Source organism: Oryza brachyantha, chromosome 4 (genome assembly GCF_000231095.2).
Source record: "Oryza brachyantha chromosome 4, ObraRS2, whole genome shotgun sequence".
Taxonomy (NCBI): Eukaryota; Viridiplantae; Streptophyta; class Magnoliopsida; order Poales; family Poaceae; genus Oryza; species Oryza brachyantha.
Window position 1 is genome coordinate 569,574 of NC_023166.2, and position 25,762 is coordinate 595,335.

The 25,762-nt window shown below is 40.3% G+C and overlaps 4 protein-coding genes across 4 annotated transcripts; 2 read left to right on the forward strand and 2 right to left on the reverse strand.

Annotated features, from left to right (window-relative positions):
- The first annotated feature begins 1,839 nt into the window (after positions 1–1,839).
- On the forward strand, positions 1,840–4,691 carry LOC102719579 (putative disease resistance protein At3g14460). Its single transcript, XM_040523000.1, has 4 exons — positions 1,840–2,129; positions 2,818–2,848; positions 2,967–4,334; positions 4,644–4,691. Exons 1-4 carry the CDS (start codon positions 1,840–1,842, stop codon positions 4,689–4,691), a joined length of 1,737 nt encoding a protein of 578 aa, XP_040378934.1.
- Positions 4,692–7,084: 2,393 nt separating this feature from the next.
- On the forward strand, positions 7,085–8,817 carry LOC121054144 (putative disease resistance RPP13-like protein 1). The gene is made up of 2 exons (XM_040523001.1): positions 7,085–7,123; positions 7,219–8,817. Exons 1-2 carry the CDS (start codon positions 7,085–7,087, stop codon positions 8,815–8,817), a joined length of 1,638 nt encoding a protein of 545 aa, XP_040378935.1.
- A 667-nt stretch (positions 8,818–9,484) lies between these two features.
- On the reverse strand, positions 9,485–13,099 carry LOC102720139 (ATP sulfurylase 2-like; the record flags this gene model as incomplete). The annotated part of the gene is made up of 5 exons (XM_015836509.2): positions 9,485–9,780; positions 9,863–9,949; positions 10,102–10,362; positions 10,433–10,838; positions 12,615–13,099. Coding segments are annotated over 5 exons (1,365 nt in total), but the record flags the coding sequence as incomplete, so codon positions are not given.
- A 1,403-nt stretch (positions 13,100–14,502) lies between these two features.
- Positions 14,503–16,048, reverse strand: LOC107304099. The gene is made up of 2 exons (XM_015836471.1): positions 15,820–16,048; positions 14,503–15,421 (listed from the first exon to the last, which is right to left on the reverse strand). Exons 1-2 carry the CDS (start codon positions 16,043–16,045, stop codon positions 15,012–15,014), a joined length of 636 nt encoding a protein of 211 aa, XP_015691957.1. The 5' UTR covers positions 16,046–16,048; the 3' UTR covers positions 14,503–15,011.
- Positions 16,049–25,762: the final 9,714 nt, after the last annotated feature.

The following is a 25,762-nucleotide window of genomic DNA, read 5'->3' on the forward strand; positions in this document are numbered from 1 at the left end:
CTTTGCAGGGCGTATTATCACCCATCAAAACATTACCACCTTGTACAGGTTCATAGGTGGTAAACCAATCCCTATTAGGGCACATATGATAGATGCATCCAGTATCAAGAAGCCACTCGTCACTGGTTTGTACACAACCAGCATAAGCAACCAGTAATTATGTATCTGGTTTATCATCAGTAGCAACTGCAGCTTTACCTTGTTCTTCTTCCTTACCTTTCGGTTTATAATTTTCCTTGTGCTTTTCTTTGTTCTGTAGCTTCCAACAATCGAAAATATCATGTCCACCTCTCTTGCAGTATTTGCATGACTTATACCTGCCTCTGGACTTTGATCTCCCGCGGTAGCCACTAGAACTTTTGTCTCTTGATTTGTTGTCTGTGTTCTTCTCTTGTTGTCTGCCCCGAACAACCAAGCTTTCTGGTTGTGAGTTAGAACCTTCAGAAGGTGCCATCTTCTTCATCTTTTCTTTCGCATGCAAAGCATCATAAACTTCTTGCAAAGTTAGAGTATCACGACTATAGAAGACAGTATCTCTGAAATTTGCATATGAGCTAGGCAATGAGCACAATAGAATAAGGCCTAAATCCTCTTCATCATACTTTATCTCCATGGACTCAAGGTCAGCAACAATTTTCTTGAAAGTGGAGAGATGATCCATCACAGACTCATCATCTTGCAACTTGTGCAGAAATAACTTTTGCTTCAAGTGCATCTTGCTGGTCAGATCCTTTGTCATGCATATCTGTTCCAGCTTTAACCACAACGCGGCAGCTGTCTTCTCCTTAATCACTTCCTGCAAAATATTATTGGATAGATGAAGATAGATATATGCCATAACCTTACGGTCTCTCTTCTTCTCATCGTCGGACCAATCATTTGTTCTTTTGTTGTTGAATCCATCAAACGCATCATCGAGATCTTGCTATGCAAGAATTGTACGCATCTTCACTTGCCACAATAAGAATCTTGTCTCGGTCCAAAAGAGGTAGATCATACTTCAAACTCGCCATTGGAAATAAATCCTGAATCTGCTGGTATTAATTTATTGAACCCTAGCAGATACGCGAGACTCTAGTGCTCGGAACGATGCACAATTGATGATCTGACAACTTTTGAGATACACAAGATCGGGTAAACATGGTAATTAAAAAAAAAAAATTATACTGTAGACGATAAAGTAACCTGGATGGATTGGATGGCACGATCTGTCACTTCCTCTGCGTGCGTGAGAGTAGTAGGGATCAATTTTCCTCCTCTCTGCTGCTTGTGCCGTGTGGACAGGAGTCTGTCCCTGCGGGCATGCGCGCGTGCGTCCTGCCTCCTTTTTTTCTCTGTGCAGACCCGACGTCGAGCGGAGGTGTCAGGGCGACGTGTCTGATCGGATCTCGCCGAATAATGCAATTCAACGGAACAGCAACTCCGTAGCTCTAATACCACTTATTAGAAACAAAAGCACAAACGAGACACGAATTTAACGTGAAAAATCCTTGCGGGAAAAACCACGGGTGCCAACTGGCAATAAACACTATGAAGATATGATTACAATGCAGGGGAAACAATGAGAACTCTACTCTTCCCGTGCAGACTTCAAGAGTATATATAAGGGAAAAAACTAAGAGTCCTAATAGGATAAGACGAAAAAATTCTATTAGGAAACTAATTTGACTCCGAGTAGAAAACAACTGAGAGAAACTTACTAGAAAACTAATATAATTCCAGTTAAAATTCGGATCACATATTTAACACGACTTAGACTTGCGATTATTACCTACTAAACACACAAGACGAAGCTAGTACAGTAGTTAGCAGGGATTGACGAGGTGTGGATTGACGATCATGGCGACGGTTGCCGTTGCCGGAGCAGGGCTGGGGCTGTCCATCGCCGGGTGGATCGTGTCGCCCATCACCACCATGCTCCTCAACGACGGCTTCGCCCTCCTCGGCTTCGACGAATCCGGGAAGCTCCGGGAACTGGAGACCCGAATTCTGCCGCAGCTTGCGCTGGTGCTGGAGCAGCTGGAGACGATCCCTCCGGACGAGAGGAATGGGCGAAGCGCCTCCGCTCCACCTTCTACGACGCCGAAGACGTCTTCGATGCTGCCGATTATCACCGCCTTCACAACAAGGTCTCGACATCTCTTCTTCTTATCTAATTTTCCTTAATACACAAGAAAAGATCGTTTTGTTTTAGTAACTTGTGGATTGACTTTTGTTCCAAGCAAGGTATCGGATTTTGCAATTTCCTTGCTATAATACTTGGTGATGCTTGCTATATATGATTTCTAGTTGTGTCCAAATCTTGTTGAAGTTCTGAACAAAAATGTCATATTAGTCAAAAATTAGCTCAGAATTGAATTATTTCACAAAATCTCAGTTCTAAATAGATGAAATTTATTTGCAAGATAAAGGCAAAAACACAAATGATGTACAAAATACAGGAACAAATAACTGAATAAGGCTATGGATTGTTAAACGAGTTTTTTTCCATCCTTGAAAAAGTATCTCCAGGTAATTTGAAATATCAAAAATTTATACTAAAATTCTTGGTACTTTGAGGTACTTTTCATTATGATAAAAAAACCCTTGTTAAATACTTAAATTGCCCTTTTGCCAATGAATTGACACTGTCGAACTGACTGTCCAAACCACTCGCAAAAGTTGGCTTTGTTTCAAAAGAGAAAAATTTAGGGTTGAAAAGGGGCAAAATCACAATTATTGGACTTCAAAGTAGGGGCAACAACGCAATTGCCCCCAAAATAAAAATAAACTTTAAAAATTAAATGATACTATCTCTAAATTTAAAATGTGAACTAGAGAAATGATGAAGTGGGAATCTAATATACTGGTTATGGAACCCCATATATGGAGGTAAAGCTCAAAAAATGTGTAACCTATATGTTTTTTTTACCGCAAAATCTCTCTCTGGAAATCTATAAGGATACCTCTGTTATCTTCCAACATAGGTCATGCACCACTCTCGTATTGAGTTGAAGCTAGATGGCATCCAACGTATCGTATCAGGGAAAACTAGTAAGCTGAAGAAGATTTTGATGAAGCTAGAAAAAATCACTGAAGAAGGGTCTCAGTTTTTGCAACTGTTGGGAAGAACAGTAAACAATGGAAACTACATAACAAATACTGCTACGGAAGAGACTGGGATTGTGACTACTTCATTGCCTGTTACAGAGGTCATAATCGGAAGAGATGAGGAACGTGACAAGATAATAAATATGCTGCGTAAAGCACCAGCTGATGACGAACCGAGCTCCAGTAACACTAGGTGTTATTCAACAATTGGCATGTATGGCGTTGGTGGGTCTGGGAAGACAACCTTGGCACAATATGTATGTGATTATGAGAAAACGGACGGCTATTTTTCCCCCATCATGTGGATTCACCTTCCTCAAAATTTCAACATGCAGAGAGTTTACAAGGCGATGCTCGAGGAAGCCACCCATGGCAAGCCATCTGATGAGTACAGCAGTCTTAGCCTTGAGGCTCTACAAATGAAGCTAAAAGAAGAATTGAAAGGCAAAAGGTTCTTGCTGTTGTTAGATGATATCAGGGCTGAGAAGAATGTTGTGAGCATGCAGTACAGACTAGATCAGCTAGTTTCTCCATTGAGGGATGGGAAGGTAGGGAGTAAAGTTCTGGTCACAACTCGATTCAAAGATGTAGCAATGTCTCTTGGTGCCCAGGACCTTATTCCAGTACCTGAATTTAAGGAGAATGATTTCTTCAAAATTTTCATGCATTATGCAATTGATGATAGTGTGTGTCTTAATGACCAAGAACAAGAAAAGTTGCTTATCATTGGAGGAAAGATTGTGAAAAAGCTAAAGGGATCACCATTAGCAGCAAGAATAGTGGCAGCACGATTACGGAAACAAGATGCTGATGTCAGGGCAAGAGTTGCAGATCAGCACCTGTTGACTGATACCGTGGGAGCCCTATGGTGGAGCTACCAGCAATTGCATGTGCAGGTTAAGCGATGCTTTGCATATTACAGCTTGTTTCCCCAAGGATACATGTTTACACGTGATGAGCTAGTTGACCTATGGATAGCAGAAGCCTTTATAAATGCAACCGATTCGGCTGGGCAAATAGAAGGTGTATGCCAGAACTACTTCGATGAACTGGTGTCGTGCTCATTTCTGCAACCAAAGGACTCTTTTGGCAGTAAGAATAAGTGGTTCACTATCCATGATTTGCTGCATGAATTGGCAGCCATGGTTGCTGGAACTGATTGCTTTCGAGTTGAAAGTGGTGACATGAAAGAATTCCCCCCTGATGTCCGACATCTTTTTGTCTGCTCAAATGATCAAACAGAGGTTGTGGAGAAGATTTGCAAATTGGAAAAATTGCGCACACTGATATTTTTGTCGGGCCGACCCAACTGGGCCGGCCAAATTGAATTAAGAAAGTTGTGGAGAAAAATACAAACTGATCAAGATGATCAGCGATCGACAGTAGGCCATCGACGAGAGAAAAAGACAAAGATGAAGATTAAAAACTAGTCGTCTCTCTCCCGAAAAATCCCTGCTTCTCTCCAAATTAAAATCTCTGCTTTAATGTCACTTACAAGGTCCTGCGCTGAAGCAGCCCTCCTCTCGAAAACTCTTTGATTCCTCTGTTTCCAGACCATCCAGGTGACAAGCATGCAGAGTGAGTCGAAAGCACTACTGTAGCGCGTCCGAAAACTTCCCCTGGCTATTTGCCACTAGCCCACCAGGTCTGTCTGCACTTCACTCGGCAGAGGAAAATGCACTCCTGTCCAAGCTCTGAGGCTGCTCCATACCTGTGATGTATAGCTGCAGGTTTGGAAAATATGCTCACAGGTCTCATCTCCAGATTGGCACAAGGCGCACCTCGATTGCCCGGGCCACCCTCGTTTTGCCAGATGTCTGCTGTTAGGCAGCTTCCCTGAGTTGCCAACCACATGAAGAATTTGACTCTCCCCGATGCCCTCGATTTCCAGATCAATGCCCCTGCGATTGATTGGATTCTTGGCAAAAAGAACACCGAATACGCTGATCTCGTCGTGTATGATCCCGTGGTTTTCCAACTTCCAGGTATAAACATCCGGCTCACTGGATAGGGCCACCTGATTGACCAAGTCCCACAATTGCAGAAACTGCACGAGCGCGACAACTGACAAGCTTCCCCTGATCTGCCTGATCCAGTTTCGATTTGTGACTCCGTGTTTAACCGTCCCCTTTGTTCTGCCGACGTAGCTGTATAGCTCCGGCCACTTTTGTTGAACACTCTGTCCTTGCACCCATGGGTCTCTCCAGAAATCCACAATATTCCCACAGCCAACTTGGATGGAGGTCCATGCTCGGAAAACATCCAATAATTGCTCTTCTTGCTTGATGTTCACCAGGGTCCACGGTCTTCCTTGCTGCTCTGCCTTCTTAGTCAGCCATCTCAACCGCAGAGCTTTGCCGAAAAAAGTTATGTTTCTTATCCCCAGCCCCCCTAGCTCTTTTGGTACTGTGACTTTCTTCCAAGCCACTAGGCAGTGACCTCCATTGATGTCTTCCTGGCCCTTCCAAAGGAAGCCGCGACATTTGCGTTCAATTTCCTTGGTTGCCCATCCTGGCAGAGTCAGTACTGTCTGGTAGTGGGGTAGCAAGGCCATGAGGACTGATTTTATGAGGCAAAGCCTCCCGGCCGGCGAGAGTAGTCTCGGTTTCCAGCCTGCAATTTTTTTGGAGAACCTATCAAGTAATGGCTGCAGATCTGATCTTGTTAGCCGTCTCAAAGATAGTGGCAAGCCCAGATATGTTATTGGGAGCATTTGCACTCGGCAATTGAGGGCTTGTGCAACCTGCGTCACTTGTCCATCATCACATCTTATCGGCGTGATTGCGCTCTTGGCAAGGTTGATGCGCAGTCCTGTTGCATCTCCAAACAGTCGAAGCAGTGCGTTTACAACCGCTGTCTCTTGAGCCGTAGGCCTGAATAGGCAAACTGCATCGTCTGCATACAGTGAAATATTTGGCACTGGTCTCGAGGCTTGGATTGCTTGCAGTAGTCCGGCCCTTTGCGCTGACGTGAACAGAGCTTGCAAAGTATCCATTGCGATCACAAAAAACAGTTGAGAGAGGGGGTCGCCCTGCCTCAGCCCCCGTGCCGGTTTGAAAGGCTGCCCTGCTCGACCATTAGTCAAGATTGTTGTGCTCGCCGAACCTAGGAGCGAAGTGATCCACAGCCACCACCTTGAACCAAATCCCCTTTGTCTCATGATATCCATTAGGAAGGACCAGGAAAGCGTGTCAAACGCTTTAGTAATGTCCAATTTGAAGAGCATTAGGGGTTTTCGTTGCTTGTTGAACCTGTCCAGTACTCCTTTGAGAAAAACGAAATTTTCATGTATGGAACGACTTCTAATGAATGCTGACTGTGTAGGGGACACCAGAGCATCCATTTTCTGCGCTAGCCTTTGTGCCAGGATCTTCGAAGCTAACTTGGCAAAGCTATGAATTAGAGAAATCGGCCGGAAGTCTTGCAGGCTTGCTGGTAGCTCCTTTTTTGGAATCAGGACGATCGTCGCCGTATTTAGGTGGTGTAAGTTCTGGCTGTTTCCAGTCTGGAACCTCCCGAGTGCTGCCATGACGTCTCCTTTGATAACTTGCCAGCAGTGTTGGTAGAACGCCCCAGTAAAGCCGTCGGGCCCCGGAGCTTTATCCTTTGGTAACTCTCTTATTGTTTTCCAAACCTCCTGTTCCAATATAGGTTCTTCCAGGTCTGTCAGGTCGAGTCGGGGCATGTTTAAATTTTGAAAAATCAGTGTTCTGGACTGGCTTTCAGCTTCCCCCATGATTGTGAGAAAATGTTTTCTAGCCGCCTCCGCAATGTCTAACTGAGTAGTCAGGACCTGTCCATCAGCTTCCAATCGAGGGATCAGCAGCTTTCTCCTTCTAGAGTTGATTTTCAGTTCATAAAAGGTGGAGGTAGCGTCTTGTTCCTTTAGTGCTGTGATCCTGGCACGTTGCCTCTTCTGGTGGATTGGGGATAACCATAAAAGAATTTAAGGTCATGCTAAAGAAATTAAAGAAGCTACGACTGGTGTACGTAGATGTCCAAGGACATATGGTGGCAGTCCCTGGATGCATCTGTAAGTTGAAGCATCTACGATTTCTCAGAATCCATAGCCCCTGGTCAAGGAATGTACATTTGCCGAAAAAATTGGACACAGTTTATCATCTGCAGATCTTAGAGCTCTGTGGTGCAGGTGTGTTAGACTTCTCCAATGTCCAAAACATGAGGCACCTGATTAACTTGCGTGACATTAGGAATTCAGGTTTTGTGTTTCCAAACTCTGGTGTTCCAGGATTTGCTGACGTTGGGGAGCTGAAATCACTTCGAGAATTGTGTGACTTCAGAGTTAGAAAGGACAAGGGGTATGAGCTGAAGCAGCTCAAGAGCATAAATCACCTTCGCGGCAGGCTGAGAATCAGTGGCCTTGAGAGTGTGGAAAGCAAGCAGGCAGCTCTAGATGCCAAGCTAACTGACAAGAAGCACCTCACATCACTGTCGCTTGAATGGTCAGGGCAGCAGCATAGCTGCTCACCAGACCTGCAAGTAGAGATCCTTGAAGGCCTCTGCCCACCATCACAGCTCACAGAACTGGAAATACGACAGTACAATGGACTGAGATGCCCAAGCTGGCTGTCGTCAGAAAATCTGAATGGTCTCCTTAGAAACCTGCAAGATCTCCAACTCTGCCGATGTAACAATCTAGAAGATCTTCCGAAAATACGTAAACTTTTCATTTGCATTCGCCGTCTGAGACTCATTGGCCTTCCCAAACTGAAAAGGTTGCCAAGACTACCGGATAGACTGGAGAACCTGCAGATTGAGCAGTGCAATGCCCTTGTGGTGACATGTAGGGAAGATGTGAACATGATAAGGTGCAACTTTGTTGAGCAAGCAACTCGAACTGAGCCATCTCTGAATGTTAGTGCTAGTGATGTAGTACAGATTGACAGGTTCTCTGGTGAGCAGCCTGACAGGTTTGACACAATCTTGTGCAACATTTTCGGCAGATGTGGTAACTTGCCTGGTAGACTTATCCGTGGCCATGTAAGAGAAGAAGATTACTCCCAGTCTGCACTTCCTGCATCAGTGGTTGATAGGCTTATCATCTCATACTGCTTTGTCACAGACACAGTCCTGCACAGTTGCCTGAGAGGCTCTGCAAACCTGGTTAGCTTGAACCTAAGGTGTCTTCCCTTTCTCACAGCAATCCCTTGTGAGGTGATGAAGTTTATGGCAAAGCTCTCTGACCTCTCCATTGAGGACTGCCTCCAGTTTGCTCACTTGCAAGGCCTGAACCATCTCAGTAGGCTGCAACACCTCACCATTGCCAAATGTCCAAAACTTAGGGCTCTTGGAGAAGATGAGAAAGTTGGAAGTCTTCATGGACTTTCCATTGATGACATACCACTTGTTCCACAGCTGCTGTCAAGAAAAGGCTGCTCATCCCTATGGAGCCTTAGAATCGACGAATCAGAGGAGCTGAGGGAAGAAGGTATCTTGGAGCAGCTTACTTCACTGACATCCCTTGATTTCAGTTGCTGCAATTGGAACAAATTGCCGGAGAATTTGGCGAACCTGACATCACTTGAGCATCTTCGTTTGGATTGCTGCAAGAAGATTCAGTCACTTCCAGCACTTCCTGCATCTCTAAGGTCATTCGAGGTCGAGGAATGCGATCCATTGTTCATGAAGAGCTGCCAGAAGGATGGAGATCCTAATTGTCAAAAGATCGCCAATGTCCTGGTGAAAAGATTTTCATCTTATCCCTAGAAATCTCTGTCTGTGCATTTCAGGCCTATTGTTTTGCGTCAGTCCAATACCAGTATTTGGGGCATATGTTACTTTTTTTGTGTGTTGTAACTGTGTTGTCGAGAAACTTGGATGTGTGTGTTGCCTGACGACATTGGCAGCTGAAGCACAAGGTTGTTCGATGTTTTTAGTTTTTTTCTGAGACACAGTATTGTGCATCTATATATTTCCCCTATATTCTTTATCTGGTCCCAGCATTTTCAGTTTATGCTGATGATTCAAAGTGAGCATTCCTGATGGTTCTAAGGTAGTGTAGAGTTAATCGACAAGCATGCGAAAAAGCTCACACTTTGTTCTTGGCTCTTGCTTGTATTCTGTAGTAACTTCAGCATCCTTTCTTGCAAATTGCACGGTAGCACTATGCATTTCTATCAGAAATAACTTTTGGTCTCTACACCAACTACGGATGCACATAATCATTTAATTGTGCAACCATGAATTTGAACTCCAGTAGGCTGATTCTGTGTCCATAATTTCAGTACTACATCAAAGATGCTTCCCAGTGATACTGAACATAATTTAGTATGTTAATTGGTCGTAGCTCATATCTGCCGGAGAACAATATTAACAAAAAAAAACAACTTTATTCTCTGTATAGGTGACTTTCAGATCAATTTACCCAGCACTATGAGTTTCAATGTCAAGCTTCATGATAACACATTTAAAAAATGATCAATTGGAATAAAGATTTCATTGCATCAATCGAATCAACCTACAAAGAGTAACAAAACTCGAGAGATCCAAAGATCTTATGCCTGCCGCGATTGAACAAATCTCAGCAAACCAGTAGGCTTTTTCTCATACAGGTGCCACGGCAGCTTCTTCAGTTTGCAAACTGTTGTAGTAGTCCACAAGAACTTTCCACCCACCAGGGCACATGAAACCATCAGGAGGGTCCTCTCCACTTTTCGCAAAAGCTCGCATCTGGATATGATATGTAAAGTTAGTTTTTAACAGAATCAACTTGTCTCTGCTGCAAAGCAATTATATGAAAAACTATCTATACCTTGGTTCCTGAGATGAACAGAAAATCTTTACTCCGGGAAGGATCAAAGAAGGCCATCTTCTTCACCACTGTATCATACGCTGCGACCTGGCACAAATAATTTTTATTTTTAGAGGAAGAACAAATAGTTGGTTAAACATACAAAATCTAGCAGAAAGATAGGGAATCAAATATTACATGTTTCCTCAAAACAAATAATAATTCATTAAATGCTAATGGGTTTTGTGTGCATCAAATACCTTGAAGGGCAATATGTTTAGTTTCTCTAAACCTGGAGCCAAGCTAAGGACCTTCTTTCCATGATCTGGGTTGTACAGATCCCTCTTCTCTGTTGGATGGCCCATTCCAGCAGGATCACGACCCACGATGTAGAAATTGGCACCAGCGTTAATCCGCGCCTTTGCATGCCACTGCACTTCTGTTGGACCAGCATAATGCATCGGAGAGGGGAAAATAGACACTATAGTAGTCTCAGGATCAAGAACTCCATCTTCTAAGACCTGACATAAGATCATGTTTAGTAACCTGTATAATTTGAAATAGAAAATACCTGCATAAACAAATGACTACCTTGCTGTGTTGTTCCATTCTAACAGGCAACGGGACATCATCAGCTTTCGTGAAGCCACCTAATGGGTGCAGCAGTAGAATGGGGTTCTTGTAGCCCATTTCCAAGAGGCGCCTTCTAGTATCATTCATCAGCAGGGCATGCCCATTATGTACTGGATTTCTCAATTGGAAGGCAAACACAGCATCAGCCCCTCGCTTATCAAATTCATTCCTAAGTTGCTGGGGTGAGAGCCTATAGTGATCAAGACCATCGTTATATTTGATGGGTTCGATCACTTCCAGATCACCACCAATTAGCCAGTTCCCAGCTGACGCTATTGCCTCATCTACATAAGGTAAACCAGGTGCAGTTGTTCCCCATGTTCTTGCGATTCTTTCTTCTTTGTTGTGAGGGTATATTTCCACCCTGAGAAATAGAGAAAAAAAGGTACATATGAGAATCCAATATATATCTTCCAATATTGGGGGTGCATTTCTTTGTTCCACAAGATTAGATTCCTACAGAATTCCTTTATTCCAAACCACCCCTAGCCTTTTGAGACCATATCTTCCAATATTTTGTCAATCAAATGCTTAATGTATGACGGATTCGCAGTTAATAAAAAAAGTGAAGAAAGCAACGTATTACCAACTACAAAAAATAGTTATCTCTTGATTTTTCATCGTAAGCATTTCAATTAAAGTTGACCTTTGTACTATCTGCTGACCATGTCAGAAAAACTGGTGGAAATGTTTTGCCTTTCCTAAAGCTTACCCTTGTGGGAAATCACTAATGAAAATCTTACTTTACAAAATTGTTAAAAACATTAATTAAAAAAAGATGGAGTTTAAGTTTTTCTATGGCATCGTAGATGCGCTTAACAGTGATGCAAATGGAAAGAGTTGCTATTTCCTAACCAATTATATATGTTTGGCTTCTTTGGAATTAAAAATAATTTGTTCTTCCAAGAAATAGAGGACACTAGTGACAAGCTGATAGTGGTATGAGTAATCTCCCATGAGACAGGGCAAGAATATATTAGTCCTATCAAAAGAGTCGTCACATGCAAGTTGATGCACGGTAATTTGCATACCCACAGAAACAGCATCTTTGCTCTACATCCCAAAAGTATGTTGAGTGAGAATATGTAAACAGTGCCATAAAGATATGTTTTTTTCAAATGCATATTTTTTCCATTTTTAAGATAAAAAGAACTGTTATAGGAGTCATCTTTTCGCTTTCTCAAACAACATATTTGCAAATGGAAAATAATTTATGAAATAATTTTTTATATACGTGTTGTTAGCAATCTAAAAGCAAAGGCTGAAAAATAAATTACGATGAAAAAACTTTAAAATCAACTCTAATTTAAAGTTGAAAATTTAAATTTTGATTTATAAGCATAAGCAAAAACGGAAAGACGACGCTCATAGCTTGATCAGTTTTATCCAAAAGTATGGCGGAACTGTGGTAGTCGCCAACACAAACAGTACAGGGCCAGAGTTAGACCTTCCAGGGAGCTGCTAAAAATCAATTTGCTTGTTGCTCACATGGTCAAAAATGGATCACTAGAGAATCCTTATGCGATAACAACGAGAGTGACATTAGTGAAAGGCAGCAGCAGTCAAGGAGAACAAAAACATGTGCCAAAAAATCCTCAACCATTAAACTTGCTAGTGGTGCTACGTTGCTACAGCTATGGTCCCCAAACCTGCCAAAATGTGAGGTAGAAAGGGCAGGTATCACAGCCTAATATGCTTGTAGTTTTATTTTTCTTTGCAGAATGAAAAGATAGCTTGTAAATCCTGCAACGGCTCTGTTACTGTATTTGTTGATTGAGTCGAGATGAAATTCGAAATCACGATGCTCGTTTGCTACAGTCACGTACAATGTGCATAAACCAATACACACCAAACCATGATATTATCTAAAAAAATACAATAAACCTTGATACCAAAAATTGCCTTGAAAAAATTTCAGCAGACTACAAAAGTACCATCATCATAGACAGGAGTTTCAAACACAATACGCGATAAGATTGGACGAATTAACCATGTGGTAGCCATTTTTGTACGAAAGCTACAGGCTCTCTTTGAACGGTGCAGAGAAGCAGAGATGAAATGGAGAACGGATCGAAAATTAAAGGGGACAGAAGAAAAATCAGTAAGAAATGGAAGGGAGAGGAGAGGAGGAGGAGGTCACCTGCGTAGGATGGCGAGGATGCCGCCATCGGGGCCCTGGAGCGCGACGTCGGGCCTGTCCCCGATCTGCTCCTTCTCCCGGTCGCCGACGGCGAGGACGATGGGGAGCGACATGTTGACGATGCCCGCGCCGTCGGGGAGGCGGATGCAGTTGAAGTGCAGCGTCTGGAGGTACTCGTGCTCCCGCATGAACCCCCGGAGCGGGCTCGCCCACCCCTCGGCGAGCACGTGCGCCCACTCGACGTCGACGGCGGCGAGGCGGACCCGCGGGAGCGCCTCCGCCTCCGCCCTCAGCGCGGCCCGGCGCTCCGGCGGGGCCACGAGGTCGACGAGCGCGCCCCCGTCCGGGTCGATGAGGGAGCTCCGCACGGACATGGCGCTCCGCCTGGGGCGTGGCCCCGGGCGCGGCGCGGCGAGGCGGAGGCGCGGGTGGGATGCGAGCGAGGCGGTGGAGGCACGGTGGCGTGCGGCGGAGGCGGGGGCGGGGGCGGGGGCGGAGGCGCGGAGGCGAGGGGGGGTGAGGAGGTGGAGGTGGGTGGTGTCCATGGGTGGAGGTGGGGGCGCGCAAGGTGTTCGACGCGGGACGCGTCGCGTGGAGCCGCTTTTTTTTTTCTTCTTATTTTTTGGGGGTTTAATTGGTTTGGTTGCCCTTGTTGTTGGAACGGAATGGGATTTGGTGATTATATATAATAGGAAGGCAGGTGATGACATTTGAGGTGACACATGCACTCTCATGGTCTTACTCTTGGTTGACCACATCTTCTATTGTGTGTAAGATTATATTAGCGGGTGATTGGAGGCATTGGATGTTGCTGAACTTTTTTAGCCGTATATCATATGGATGTCTAGATACTTTTTATAAAAATTAAGCATAGACTTGTTATAAAACTAATTACAGAAATGAGAGCTAATTCACGTGATAAATTTTTAAGCCTAATTAATTCATAATTAGCGTATGTTTACGGTAGTATCACATATGCTAATTATGGTTTAATTAGGCTCAATAGATTCGTCTCGCAAATTAGTTTAAAATTACGGATGAATTTTGTTAATAGTCTATGTTTAATATTTATAATAAGTGTCCAAACATTGGATGTGACAGGAGATTAAAAAAGTTTTTAGCCCTTGCTCCTACGTATGCAGTTATGTCATGTCAAGTCACTAATTGTTAAGAAACTAAAGAAACGGGATTTGATCAGTAATCTCTTTCAGAAACGAATAAACGATACATCTTGTTCATCCCCTGCATATGATACGCGTGATATTTAAGCTCTAGTTGGAATACAATCTCATGGATTACATTTACAAGGGCAGGTGAAAAAGGTCAGAATCGGTAGCATCAAGTATCAACCATGTTTACCAATTTAACTATTTATTGTTAAATAATATGGCACTGGCACAATTAATTAAAATTAATTCTATATATGTGTAGAAGGAACAACAGATGTTGTCCGGGAATTTTTCATGATCGTTTTCGTTTTCACCCTAGCCATAAAATGAATAGGAGTCTTCTTTGCGAATACTATTTTAATATCGATCGAGCAGTAGTGCCAACTCCTGGGCAGATTAGACTGATAGCTAGAAGACTTTGTTTATACCTGTGCTGACGTTCTTTCGTTTATTAGCAATTTCATAGTACAACAAAAATTGTCTGTCTTGAGATGCCAGTACGTCGTGGTATCAAATCATTTCTGATCAAAGATACCGGTACCTTAAAAATACTTTTTGTTGGATCGGAGTAAATCTTTTTATTTATACGTTAGATGGGCAATTTTGTTTATACCTGGGCTGATATTTTTTTCGTTTATACGTGGGATGGACCAGTACGAGAAATTCTATGTACTGTTGAGCAACAAAAGAAACATTATTAGCTCAGGAAGCTACAGCTGTGTTATTTGGAGAGAATTTAGCGTTCCAACTGATACAGTTTTATCTCAAAAAAGATAACTCCAATGAATTAGAACAGGTGGATGAATCTGGAATTATTATATAACCTTTAGGGAAACTTAAAAACATCCTTGACCAGCACAAATATTCATGACTCGGGACAGAAGCATACAACTTTGGAAGATTTGCATGCATTGGCAAGGCACAACTTAGTAGAGATAGACGTGTTCTTTGCAGGAGTGAAGAGTCAGCATATGCATTCCATGGCATGCAGAAGACTCATAGGAGATATTCAGGCTTGGTGGTGACGCATGGAGTATTGCAGATTCAGAGTCCATATTCATCCTTTGGGGTTCCCAGCTGATGAATCCCATCTGGTAAATCAACAAACAGGCTCCCATTGACCACTTCAAAAACAGAGTAGACCCGCTTCAAAAGTTTGCCACTGCTAGCTTTAAAGAAAACTGCAGATGACTCGCCAATCTGCTTGTTGCCGCCGCTGCCGATCGCATCATGATCTGGGGTTCCAAAGCTGAAGCCCCTCAGGTAAATCAACGTACAATCTGCCATCGACCACTTCAAAATCATTGTAGACCCGCCTCAAGCATCTGCGATAGCTACCTATGAAGAGAGCAGGTTTAAAGTCAAGCTCCCTGCGAAGCTGATAGTCAGGCCGCTTGCCAGTAATGCAGATTTCCCTGAGCTTTCCGTCGGCCATTTTGGTTATTTCCAGTTTGTAGGAGAGATTAGGCCTGTTGTTGGTGTGATGGACAAACAGCACAGAAGCCTTGAACGCAGGGAAGCGGTGGAGCATCTCAGCATGGTCACGCTCCACGCTGAAAGCCTTGCACCAGCGCTTGTACAAATCCCAAATGGACTTCTCCTCTGCTACGAACTTCACCCTAACTTCTTTCAACTTGTCTACAGCAAAAATGAAAAAAAAGAGGTAGTCGGTCTCATGTCGAGTTGCAAATTAGATATTTGCTCCGGTCCAAAATGGTATCTTAAGATATCAAATTATTTTTTACTATTAGATCTAGCTAAATAAGATGCGTACTGTTAGATTCAACGATTAGAAATAATTTGGTATCACGAGGTACCGATATCTCGGGGTATTTTTTGTTGGACTAGAGCAAACCTCTGCAGATTAATTCGCAAGGTGCACGCACTGTAAAAACTAAAGTAAAACACCCATCATGTGATACTCTATTCACCCAGATGCACGGTAATTAAGCAGCGTTTTTAACCAGCCAAAAGTAATAAAACAGTGAATTTGATGAGACGGGGGGACGGTGCATCTACGATATATCGATATGAACCTGTGTGAGATGCGGCCGCCACCGCCGGCGTCAGTGAGAGATTGATTCTATCACAGAAGCGGGCGAAGCATGAGCGTGCTGCGGAGCAAGCGGCATGGGATGCCCGCATGAGCAAGGAAGCCATTGCCATGAGACGTACGAGAGGTTGGCGGCGCGCGTACGTCTGGATGGGAGGAACCTGGTTAGGGTTCCGTAGTAGAGGCCGGTGTACGGATATCGCCCTCATCCCTTGGAGAAGATTAGACCAACATATATTCTTTGGGCAAAAGTCATGATTAAATAATATCAGCTGCGCTCGATCCTGTTTTAAGCAAATCTATCCTACTTTAAATCGATTTTATACCGTTAGATATAGATATCCAATGGCCTAAAATAATTAGATGTGTCTCTCTCTTGCAATCCTACGTAGGACACACCCTTCTAATCACGCCCTCCACGCCGTTAACTAATCCTCCCCACGAGCCGATCCCATTCAACGCAGGTCGTACCAACGATCCCGTCCGCCGCCGGCCACACCCACGCTCCTGTCGACCGCCGCCAGTCTCCCCCGGCGCTCCCAAGCCGACGCCCGTTGTCGGTCACCCTCCACGTTGCAGGTCACATCCACGACACGCTATTCATGTGATCCACCTCAGTCAGACATGCCAATCCTCAACTCTACCTTTTCTATACGTGATCCTCCGCTCACCTCACCCGACAACATTAGGTCGTCATCTCGATCGATCTCCCAAGTATGAACTATCTTATTCACATGCCATTGGACTGCCCATCTCATACTTTTGCATGGTGTTCAATTGTTTATATCTTCTGGTAATGTTTACAAACTGTTTGATCCCTCAGCAGTAGCACTTGTATGGTTTTGAAAGGTTCGTCGCAGCATTAACCGATAGATTTGGTGTTGTGTGTTTGGTTCCATATGCAGTATACTAACTAATGGATTTGCTACATATCAATTTCTACTATCTATTCCATGTCTATATATTATATTTGTTTCCAAATTAAGGTACCATGAAATTGTTATCTATATCTTAAGAGCCAAGATTTCATACTAATTGAGCTTAAGCTACCACTTTGTAGCAGTGGATTTAACCATTTAAGAAGAGCATCAGGTGGCGATTAGGACCTCTAGAGCTGGTGATATGATCGGCGCTATGTCATCTTTCTGAACTTATGTTGCTTATTTACTTACTTTTTTTTGTCATTGTAGCTCACCATAGCTACCAAGGAAACAATTTGGAGATGATCTCATTAATACAACAGTGGGTAACTTTCTGGGTAACTTTCTGGTTTACTTAATTCTAAGAATTGTTGCATCTTTGTTTTGGTATCGTGCAATAGATCTTTGTGTGCGGGATACATTCCAATGTAAAATGGACACCAATTTACTCCATATGGGGAAATTGGTTATGTGCAAATTCTTGTAGCAAGCTTTGTGGATTTGTCCAACTTACTAGCAGGTTAATAAATTCTTCAGGGTTTCTTTGCTAATCATCTTTACCTAATTCATATTTGGCCTCATTCCTTGTTGCTTTGGTTAGTTCATTTTATTTCCAGGTCAAACATTGAAGAAGCCATCCAAGTGCTGAATCGGAGCTGTCACCGGAGCAGCAAGCTTTCATGGGGTCATAAATACTGACCAAAACAAATAAATTTTGTGTCAATCGTTGAATTATTGGATGTTGATGCTAGCTGCAGCCTGCATGCGCATAAGTTAACCCCATCTAGCCATATAGGGATACTCTGTTTATGTATATTACTTCATCTATTTCATAACGTAAGATATTTGATTCGTTTTGCTGTAATGTTTGATCATTCATCTTATTTAAAAAATTATAAAAAATTATTTATTTTGCTTGTGACTTACTCTATTGTCAAAAGAACTTTAAGCACGACTTATCATTTTTTATATTTGTACTAAATTTTTAAATAAGATGAATGATCAAATGTTAAAAAAATCAAACATCAAATATTATGAAACGGAGGTAGCATGTGACTAGCAGCAGTAGCAACCCCACAGCAGGTATGAGATTGAAAACCCACTTAGTTATCCAACCTTTTCTCATCATACACTATACAAGAACACCTTTTAAATTTCAACTTAGCAAACAAGGATTAATGTAGAACTGCTTTTTGAACGACTGCCACTGTCGGTTGATTTTTGTAGCCACTGCAAAGCAAACGAACATTGGTTGTACGTGAAATCATCCTGTATTGCCAATAATTAACCATTAGCTGATCTTCATCCCACAATTGCGCACCGTTTTAGGCTCCCCAAATCATTAGCCAATTTTTCAATCTATTTATAAATGTTATGTTCTATTACTTGCTTGCGTCTCAGATATCATAAATTATTTTGTATTCTTTAGGTCGTCAATCTGTTAATCTTTTTATGCCTCATCTTTTGGAGCTTACAAAGTTTGATCAGTCCCATTTCTTCATTTCACAATTTCCAATTCGATCCCTCTTCTCCCTTGGAATGAGTCAATTATCATTAGCCGAGAAATAAGGAGTTGGCTGATCTACGTTTAGCTCTTGCTCATCACGAGGTGGTCAGCTTCTCCCTCTATTCCTTATTGTAATGCTATTCCTTGCTCTAATGCTGCTTATTTATCAATTATAATAGATAAATATACGATCTTCTTCCTCTATTTCTTGTTGTAATGTTGTTTACTTATCAATTATCAATTACTAGTAATGGTGCACATGCAATACATGTTGAGATCAATGTATACAAACTCAACCAAACATGATGTACATGGACAACAATGTATGAATTTATCATATACATATATGTGGTGATTGAATCGACATATTTATAAACGAAAAATAATTTATGAATAAATTTTTTATATACGTATTCTTAGTGATTTAAAAGTCAAGGTTGAAAAAAAACTTCGGTGAAAAAACTCCAAAATCAACTTTAAATTTAAGGTTGAAAATTCAAAGTTTAGTTTATAAGCATAATTAAAAACAAAAAGATGGGGTGATAATAATTGTTTAGTCCATGCCAAGCAAATCCAAAAATCATGCAAAGAAAATATAATCTTCAATTCAGCCCACTAATAGCATTAGGCTAAAAGCCTGTGTGTCATTATCTTTGAAGGAACAAACTATAAAACAAGGCTATGGACTACTACATACCACTTCGATACTGCTGACATTGATGAATATGATGCAATGAAACGGGGGAGGCTTCCCTCTCTTTCTGAGAAAACTGTCATGCATTATATAAAATAAATAGATTAACCAATGTTTGAACGTTCATACCAGTCAAATTGGCTTGCCAATCTGCACAGCCATGCAGAAATGAACATACATTTGCTTGTATTACTATCAGGGGTGATTTTTTTTATAGCACAATTACACTTTGATTCAGTAATAATAGCCAACACTCTTAGCTTGCAATACAATGAGATTACGTTTACTGGTTATAATTAGTATGTATTGCAACTAAAACAATAGAGGTGATCACTACTCAGATGAACAAAATTTCTTAGTACTTTATTTTAATTCATAAGCAAGGTTCAGATCAATGTTAGCTGACCAAATATGGATCAACACAGCAGGCGCTCAATTCAGTTGTTATCTGAGGGTACAATCTAAATGTTTTTCTGTTTCATAAAAACATTAAAAAAACCCATAAATTGAACAAAACAGTTGTGAGGTTCATCTCAGCATGTTCACACAAATGAGAACATGCACACTACCAAACATATATATAAGACCATCCTTAAAAAGTACCTTAGGTCTCAAAAATTTTAGTGCAAAATTATATTATCTCAAGGTATTAAGATTTAACATTTCAATTGTACAATATCGAAGATATCGTGTGTAGAATTGTGTTTCACAGTGTCTAAATAAAGATTAATGCATTAACAAAGGATACGTGGAAAGTTCATAAATCAGAGTAGAATTGCTTAATCCAACTTTATTTGCCCTAGGCATTCTTGCCTTGTAGCAAAAATTGCTTCTAGATTTTGCTTCATCACATATTGAAAATTTTCTGCATTCATTCATATGAAACTGAAAATGAGTAGAAATGCTATGTTGAAGATCATCTGTACTCCAGTAACAGAAAATTAGATCTCCATGATAATACCTACCAGAAGCACTGCACATACGTACGTGAAGTTACATGATATTTTTTTTGCATTGTGGAAGAGAAGCAAATGGTATAGATTAAAAAAAGAAATTACTTGAAAAAGTGACGATCGGTAGATGATTTGAGCAAGGTTACCCGGTCTCAACACACCAGCAAAGCACACAACGAATGAAGAACTAATATTCAGTTACCCGGTCTACTCTGATTTGTGCCATCGCCGAGAGCAGCAGCGGTGGGGAGGGAATGAAGGAGAAATGCTACTGAGGGGCAAGGAAGGGGATCCGCCAGCAGCGGTGGGGAGGGAATGAAGCAGATGTGACGGAGGTTGAAGTGAAGGGATCGGCAACGACGGTGGTGTTGAGGGAGGGATTTGGGGAGGAATTTTAGGAGATGCATCGTGAAAAGGGACGGTCATAGCGGCGAATCTCAAGGCGTTGTTGGTCTTGATTCTCGAAACAACTGTGATCGGGGGTGTGTCCTGCGTGTAGGATTGCAAGACCCAGATACGACATGGCATTTTCGGCTGTTGGATTGACTGATCGGATGGTCGTGGATTGATAGGTAAAATTCTATGTGTGCATTGTTGGGTGGTTCTAGAAAAATTATAACTCATTTTTTTTATATTAGTATAGATATAGATATATAGTAGATACTTATCAATTATATATAGTAGATAATTATACTCTTTTTTTTTCATGCATGTATTAGCTATTAATTTTGTTGTCCCCAGCTAAACTCATTCCATGACGGACAATGTATTGATAATCAATGGTTTAATAGTTTCGTGGATTCCAGCAGCACATTTCCTGAAATTATGCAAATTTAAATGAAGCTTTAATTTCTAGAAATATCCTAGAGCTTAGGATTATATTTTTCTACTACCATTATTCATATATATATATATATATATATATATGTATATATATATATATATTGTGTATATATATATATGTATATGCATATATATATATATATATATATATATATATGTATGTATGTATGTATATGTGTGTGTTCAATTTAATTTGTAATGACCTCAGTCGTATCATGTACGTGCACGATGACTAGTAAACATAAAAATCATGACTCATGGGACAACCAACGGACAGAATCTATCGTGTTATATATATATAGAGAGAGTCTAGCTACGGTGAGTTGCAACTCACGGAAGGCTCCATGAATCGGGGTCCAAAAACATATCAAATCACCTCTAAATTTCGATTTATATGACTCACTAGATTCTTTACATCAAAATCTTATAGCACACAAATTTTTTTAATTTTTGGAGATTTTTAAGTATTTTTTTAAGATTTTGAAAAATCTTTAAAAAAATACTTAAAAATCTCCAAAAATTAATTTTTTTTGCGTGCTATAAGATTTTGATATGAAGAATCTAGTGAGCCATATAAATCGAAATTTAGAGGTGATTTGATATGTTTTTAGACCCCGACTCACGGAGTCGTCCATGAGTTACAACTCATCGTAGCTATATATATGAAGAATCTACTTCCTTCACGTCCATGATGAGAAACACTTTCATAACTGTTTCTGCTACCACCTAACATAAAGTATATATACTGTTAAATCTCGTATGAATGATACAACTATATATATAGAGTTTGTATTTTCTATTGGAAGAGAACTGAAAAATTTATGAAGATGTTTCTGTACCTTAAACGTGAAGGGAGTAGCTACACCGGGTAGTAGGATAGAGGCTTCCATTTAAATAATATATATACATATATATTACAAAATTTATTTTATACTCATTCCTTTTTATTTGACACTGTTGATTCATTTATGTTTATATACATATAAAAAGATACCGATAGGGTATTATTGACGTCGAAAATGATCCGACGACGTGTCACACACGAAAGCCTAGGAGTCAATCCTAAACAGCTCCAGTGCAGGACCTAAATCTTAGAAGGTGCGTGGGCGTGCCAGTTAGTTTGATTCTGCAACTAACCAGATAAGCAGTAAAACAAGTCGATCGGCTATCGAGCCGATAGGTGAATAAATATCCAGCCGATTAGATATTGATGCTGCAACGGTTAACCGATAGGATAAACGATCGGCTGTAAAAAGCTTGGATCGGCTAGAAACTTGACAGAAATAGACTAGAATTAAATATTAGACCATGTAATCCGCCAAGTTACTTATTAATCTTAGTCGATCGGACGAGCCCTTATAACCAGATCGAACTAGACGTACAAAGATTGGACTTAACCAAGGCTGTATGTAGTCGAGCACGATATGATTATAGGAAACATGAAGATCGATAAGGCTAATAAATAAATCGACAAATTACTTGGAATAAACAATAAATCATATGTTATGATCGACTAAACCCAATTTACGTGTAATTCTCACAACCCGATACAACATAAATAACTGCCGATGTAACTAAAGCAAGCCGATTGGTATAAAAATAATACAGTAAAGCAATCAGCTATTCTATTGATGTAAATATAATGAACATGTAAATCGGCAAAAATCATCGGCTATAGACAGCGGACAAACAACCAAGATCTATAAAATACCTAGCCCAGATTGCTAAGAATAATCACGAAAGATCGGACCCAACCGAGATAGTTTAAGATTAAAACTAGCAATGTCAGGATAGATACTAAACAGATCTGAATTGCTATCAAGCCAATGAGCTGATTGGTAACTTATCGGCTGGTACTTCGATAAAACATTGAACAAAGTACATCAATCTGATATAAACTATCTGATAAACGCAATCTACTAGATCGGATCGAACCGAGACAGTACTAGATTGAATATGTCAAACAGCGAATATCAAACCAACGGAGATCACATAAAGTGGCCGACCAGATCAACTCAAGATATCGAAGTAACTTGAATTAAAACTGATACGATAACTGGCAATCGCACAACCAGATTAGAAGATCGGACCGAACCGAGACAGTTCTAATCTAGCCGCGCGATTACCATGGTCCAGCGGAACGATGAACTTACCCTTCCGCTAGAGATCAAAGCGATGCAGCCCAGCGTCAGGTGCCAAGTTCCGCCAGAGTTGAAACCTCGGTTAGGAGGGTGGCGATGCGCCAAAGGTAATTGATCTAATTGATGTGTAGATGATTTACAATGACCCCAGGCATACATATTTATACACTTAGGTGGATGCTAGTCCATGTCGAGCACGAGCCCTAATAGATAAAAAGAAATAGCAAACTATATCTCTAACACGACACGGTTTCTAATAAATAAAAGAAAACAAACAAGTCCCGATCGGACTCTAATCTCTTAGAGATGAAATCCTAACTAACTCTAACTAACAGATAATTACACGGACTCTGATTATTTCCGAATTTATCTGTAACATTCTAGGCCTAATCGTACTTTATTTCTTATCTGATCCAGACTCCATCGGCTGAATCCGAGTCGTATTCCACCTGGTCTACTATCCGATTGTCCTGTTTCATGTTTGATTCGGTCTTTAATCACAGTTTAATCTCCAGCGGCAATTATCCAAATTATGGCGTTAACAGGTATTATAAATACCACCGTGTGTCATATTTCATATTGTTAACACGAATGTGTATATCAGGATATATGTTTGAAATTAAATGCATAATTGTTATAGTGATATTTTTTCTACTAAAGTGCACCAACTGATGTGAATCATGAGTCATTGCCTCACGTGACAAATCCAACAATGCAGAATTATATATATCAATCGAATGACTCAGATCGACTCTACCTCCCCCACGTCATGCATAGAAAAATTCTTTGTATATATTAGAAAATTCCTATAAAATATAAATCTATACACTTTTCATGTATATAGCTCCTATAATTATGCTATATATTGTGTGTTCTTATAATTACCTAAAGTGATTAAGTTATGACATGTTGAGTTTTAAAAATTTATAAGATTAATCATTATACATAGAATTATATTTCTGAATTAGGTTTTTATTTTACCTGGCCTATGATTTATAGTGGATTTTTGTTAAATTGGAATAAAGTAAAGTTTTTCAATGGGATTTTACGAATTTATATAAATACTTTATTTTACATGAATTAGAAGATACTTTCTCCGTTTTGCAATGTAAGACTTTTTGGCATTGTCTAGATTTATATGAATGCTAATGAATTTAGACACATATATAAATTATATACATTCATCAAGATGAATGCTAAGAGACGACTCTAAGCCGTTGTCATGCATGATAACAATTCTTCTCTCGCATTCTCTCTCTTTCCTCCACGTCACCAAATTTACTTATGTGGCGATCGAGAAAGTCAGCTAATAAACATCTTTGTACGTGTCCTAATTTCTTTAAGAAACGATACATCTTGTTCATCCCATGCATACGCGTAATAGTTAAGCTCTAATTGGACTACGAGCACCTCATCTTTTGGCTTATACTTATAAGTCAAAATTTGAATTTTCAACCATAAATTTTGAGTTTATTTTGGGAGTTTTTTTATTATAGTTTATTTTTCAGCGTTAGCTTTTAGATCACTAATCACATGTATATAAAAGTTGTATTCATAAATTATTTCTCGTTTGTAAATATGTTGTTTGACTTTTTCTATAGAAAAGCCAAACAATCACCCCAAATAATATTTACAGGGGTCATGTAAAAACGGTCAGAATCGGTCAATTAATTAGGTATCAACCATATTTACCAATTTAACTATTTATTGTTAACTTTTATTGTTAACTTATAATATGGCACTGACAGAATTAAAGAAAATAAACTATATATGTGTATAGAAGCAACAACAGATGTCGTTCGGGAATTTTTCATGATAGTTTTTACCCTAGCCACAAAATGAATAGCAGTCTTCTTTTGCGAATACTATTTCAATATCTAGCAGTAGAGTCAACTCTTGGCAGATTTCCAGACTTCATCTCTAAAACACATTCTACATCATCCAGGCTTTACAATGTTACTGACTCTACCATTACCAGTATATTCATCTTCAAAAAATGATTTAATCGTATACAGAATATATACATAGTTTTCTTGGTACAAGTCATTGAAAAAAAAAGGAAAAAAGACGGTTCTCTTTCTCATAGCCGGAATCAGATCCTAGTGAGCAGAAGATGATTCCATTCCCTCTTCGCCATCCATAATAATAATCTCCGAAAGTGAAGTCACGGAGCATAGAAAAGAGGTTATTCTGATTCCAAACGCACGGCCGTCAGCAAGTACGTTTCATGTCCACGAATCACCGTGGAAAAAGCGAGCAACATATGATGGGCTGAGGCTCCATGCATTCATTCCATCACTTTCAGAGTAGAGAGAGGGAGCTCAAAAAATTGGGAGCCCTCCATATTCTTTGTGGCGGCTACCACAGGAGAATTGGAGATAGATTTGGCATAACATATCTAATACTCCCTCCGTTTCATAATATAAGATGTTTGACTTTTTTACTTGCAATGTTTGATCATTTGTCTTATTTAAAAAATTATGTAAATATCATTTATTTTGTTTGTGACTTACTTTATTATCAAAAGAAGTATAAACGCAACTTGTTATTTTTTTACATTTGTACTAAATTTTTAAATAAGACGAATGTTCAAACGTTGCAACCAAAAAAGTCAAATATTTTATATTATGAAATGAAGGTAGTACATAGGATGAGGATGAGTGGTGAGGTTTTATTTTTGAACCAATAAGTCAACAACAACCAAGATGCCATCTGGTTCCTTTTGGGCACTTTTTTGCTTTGGACCTTTGCCCTTGATGTGCCATTATTCTTGATTCTTTCATCTTCTTGTCTTTTCTTTCCACCTTTTTTTGTTTTCAAGACCAAAGCAAAACCACAATGAATGATGGATGAAAACGATCCCATGTC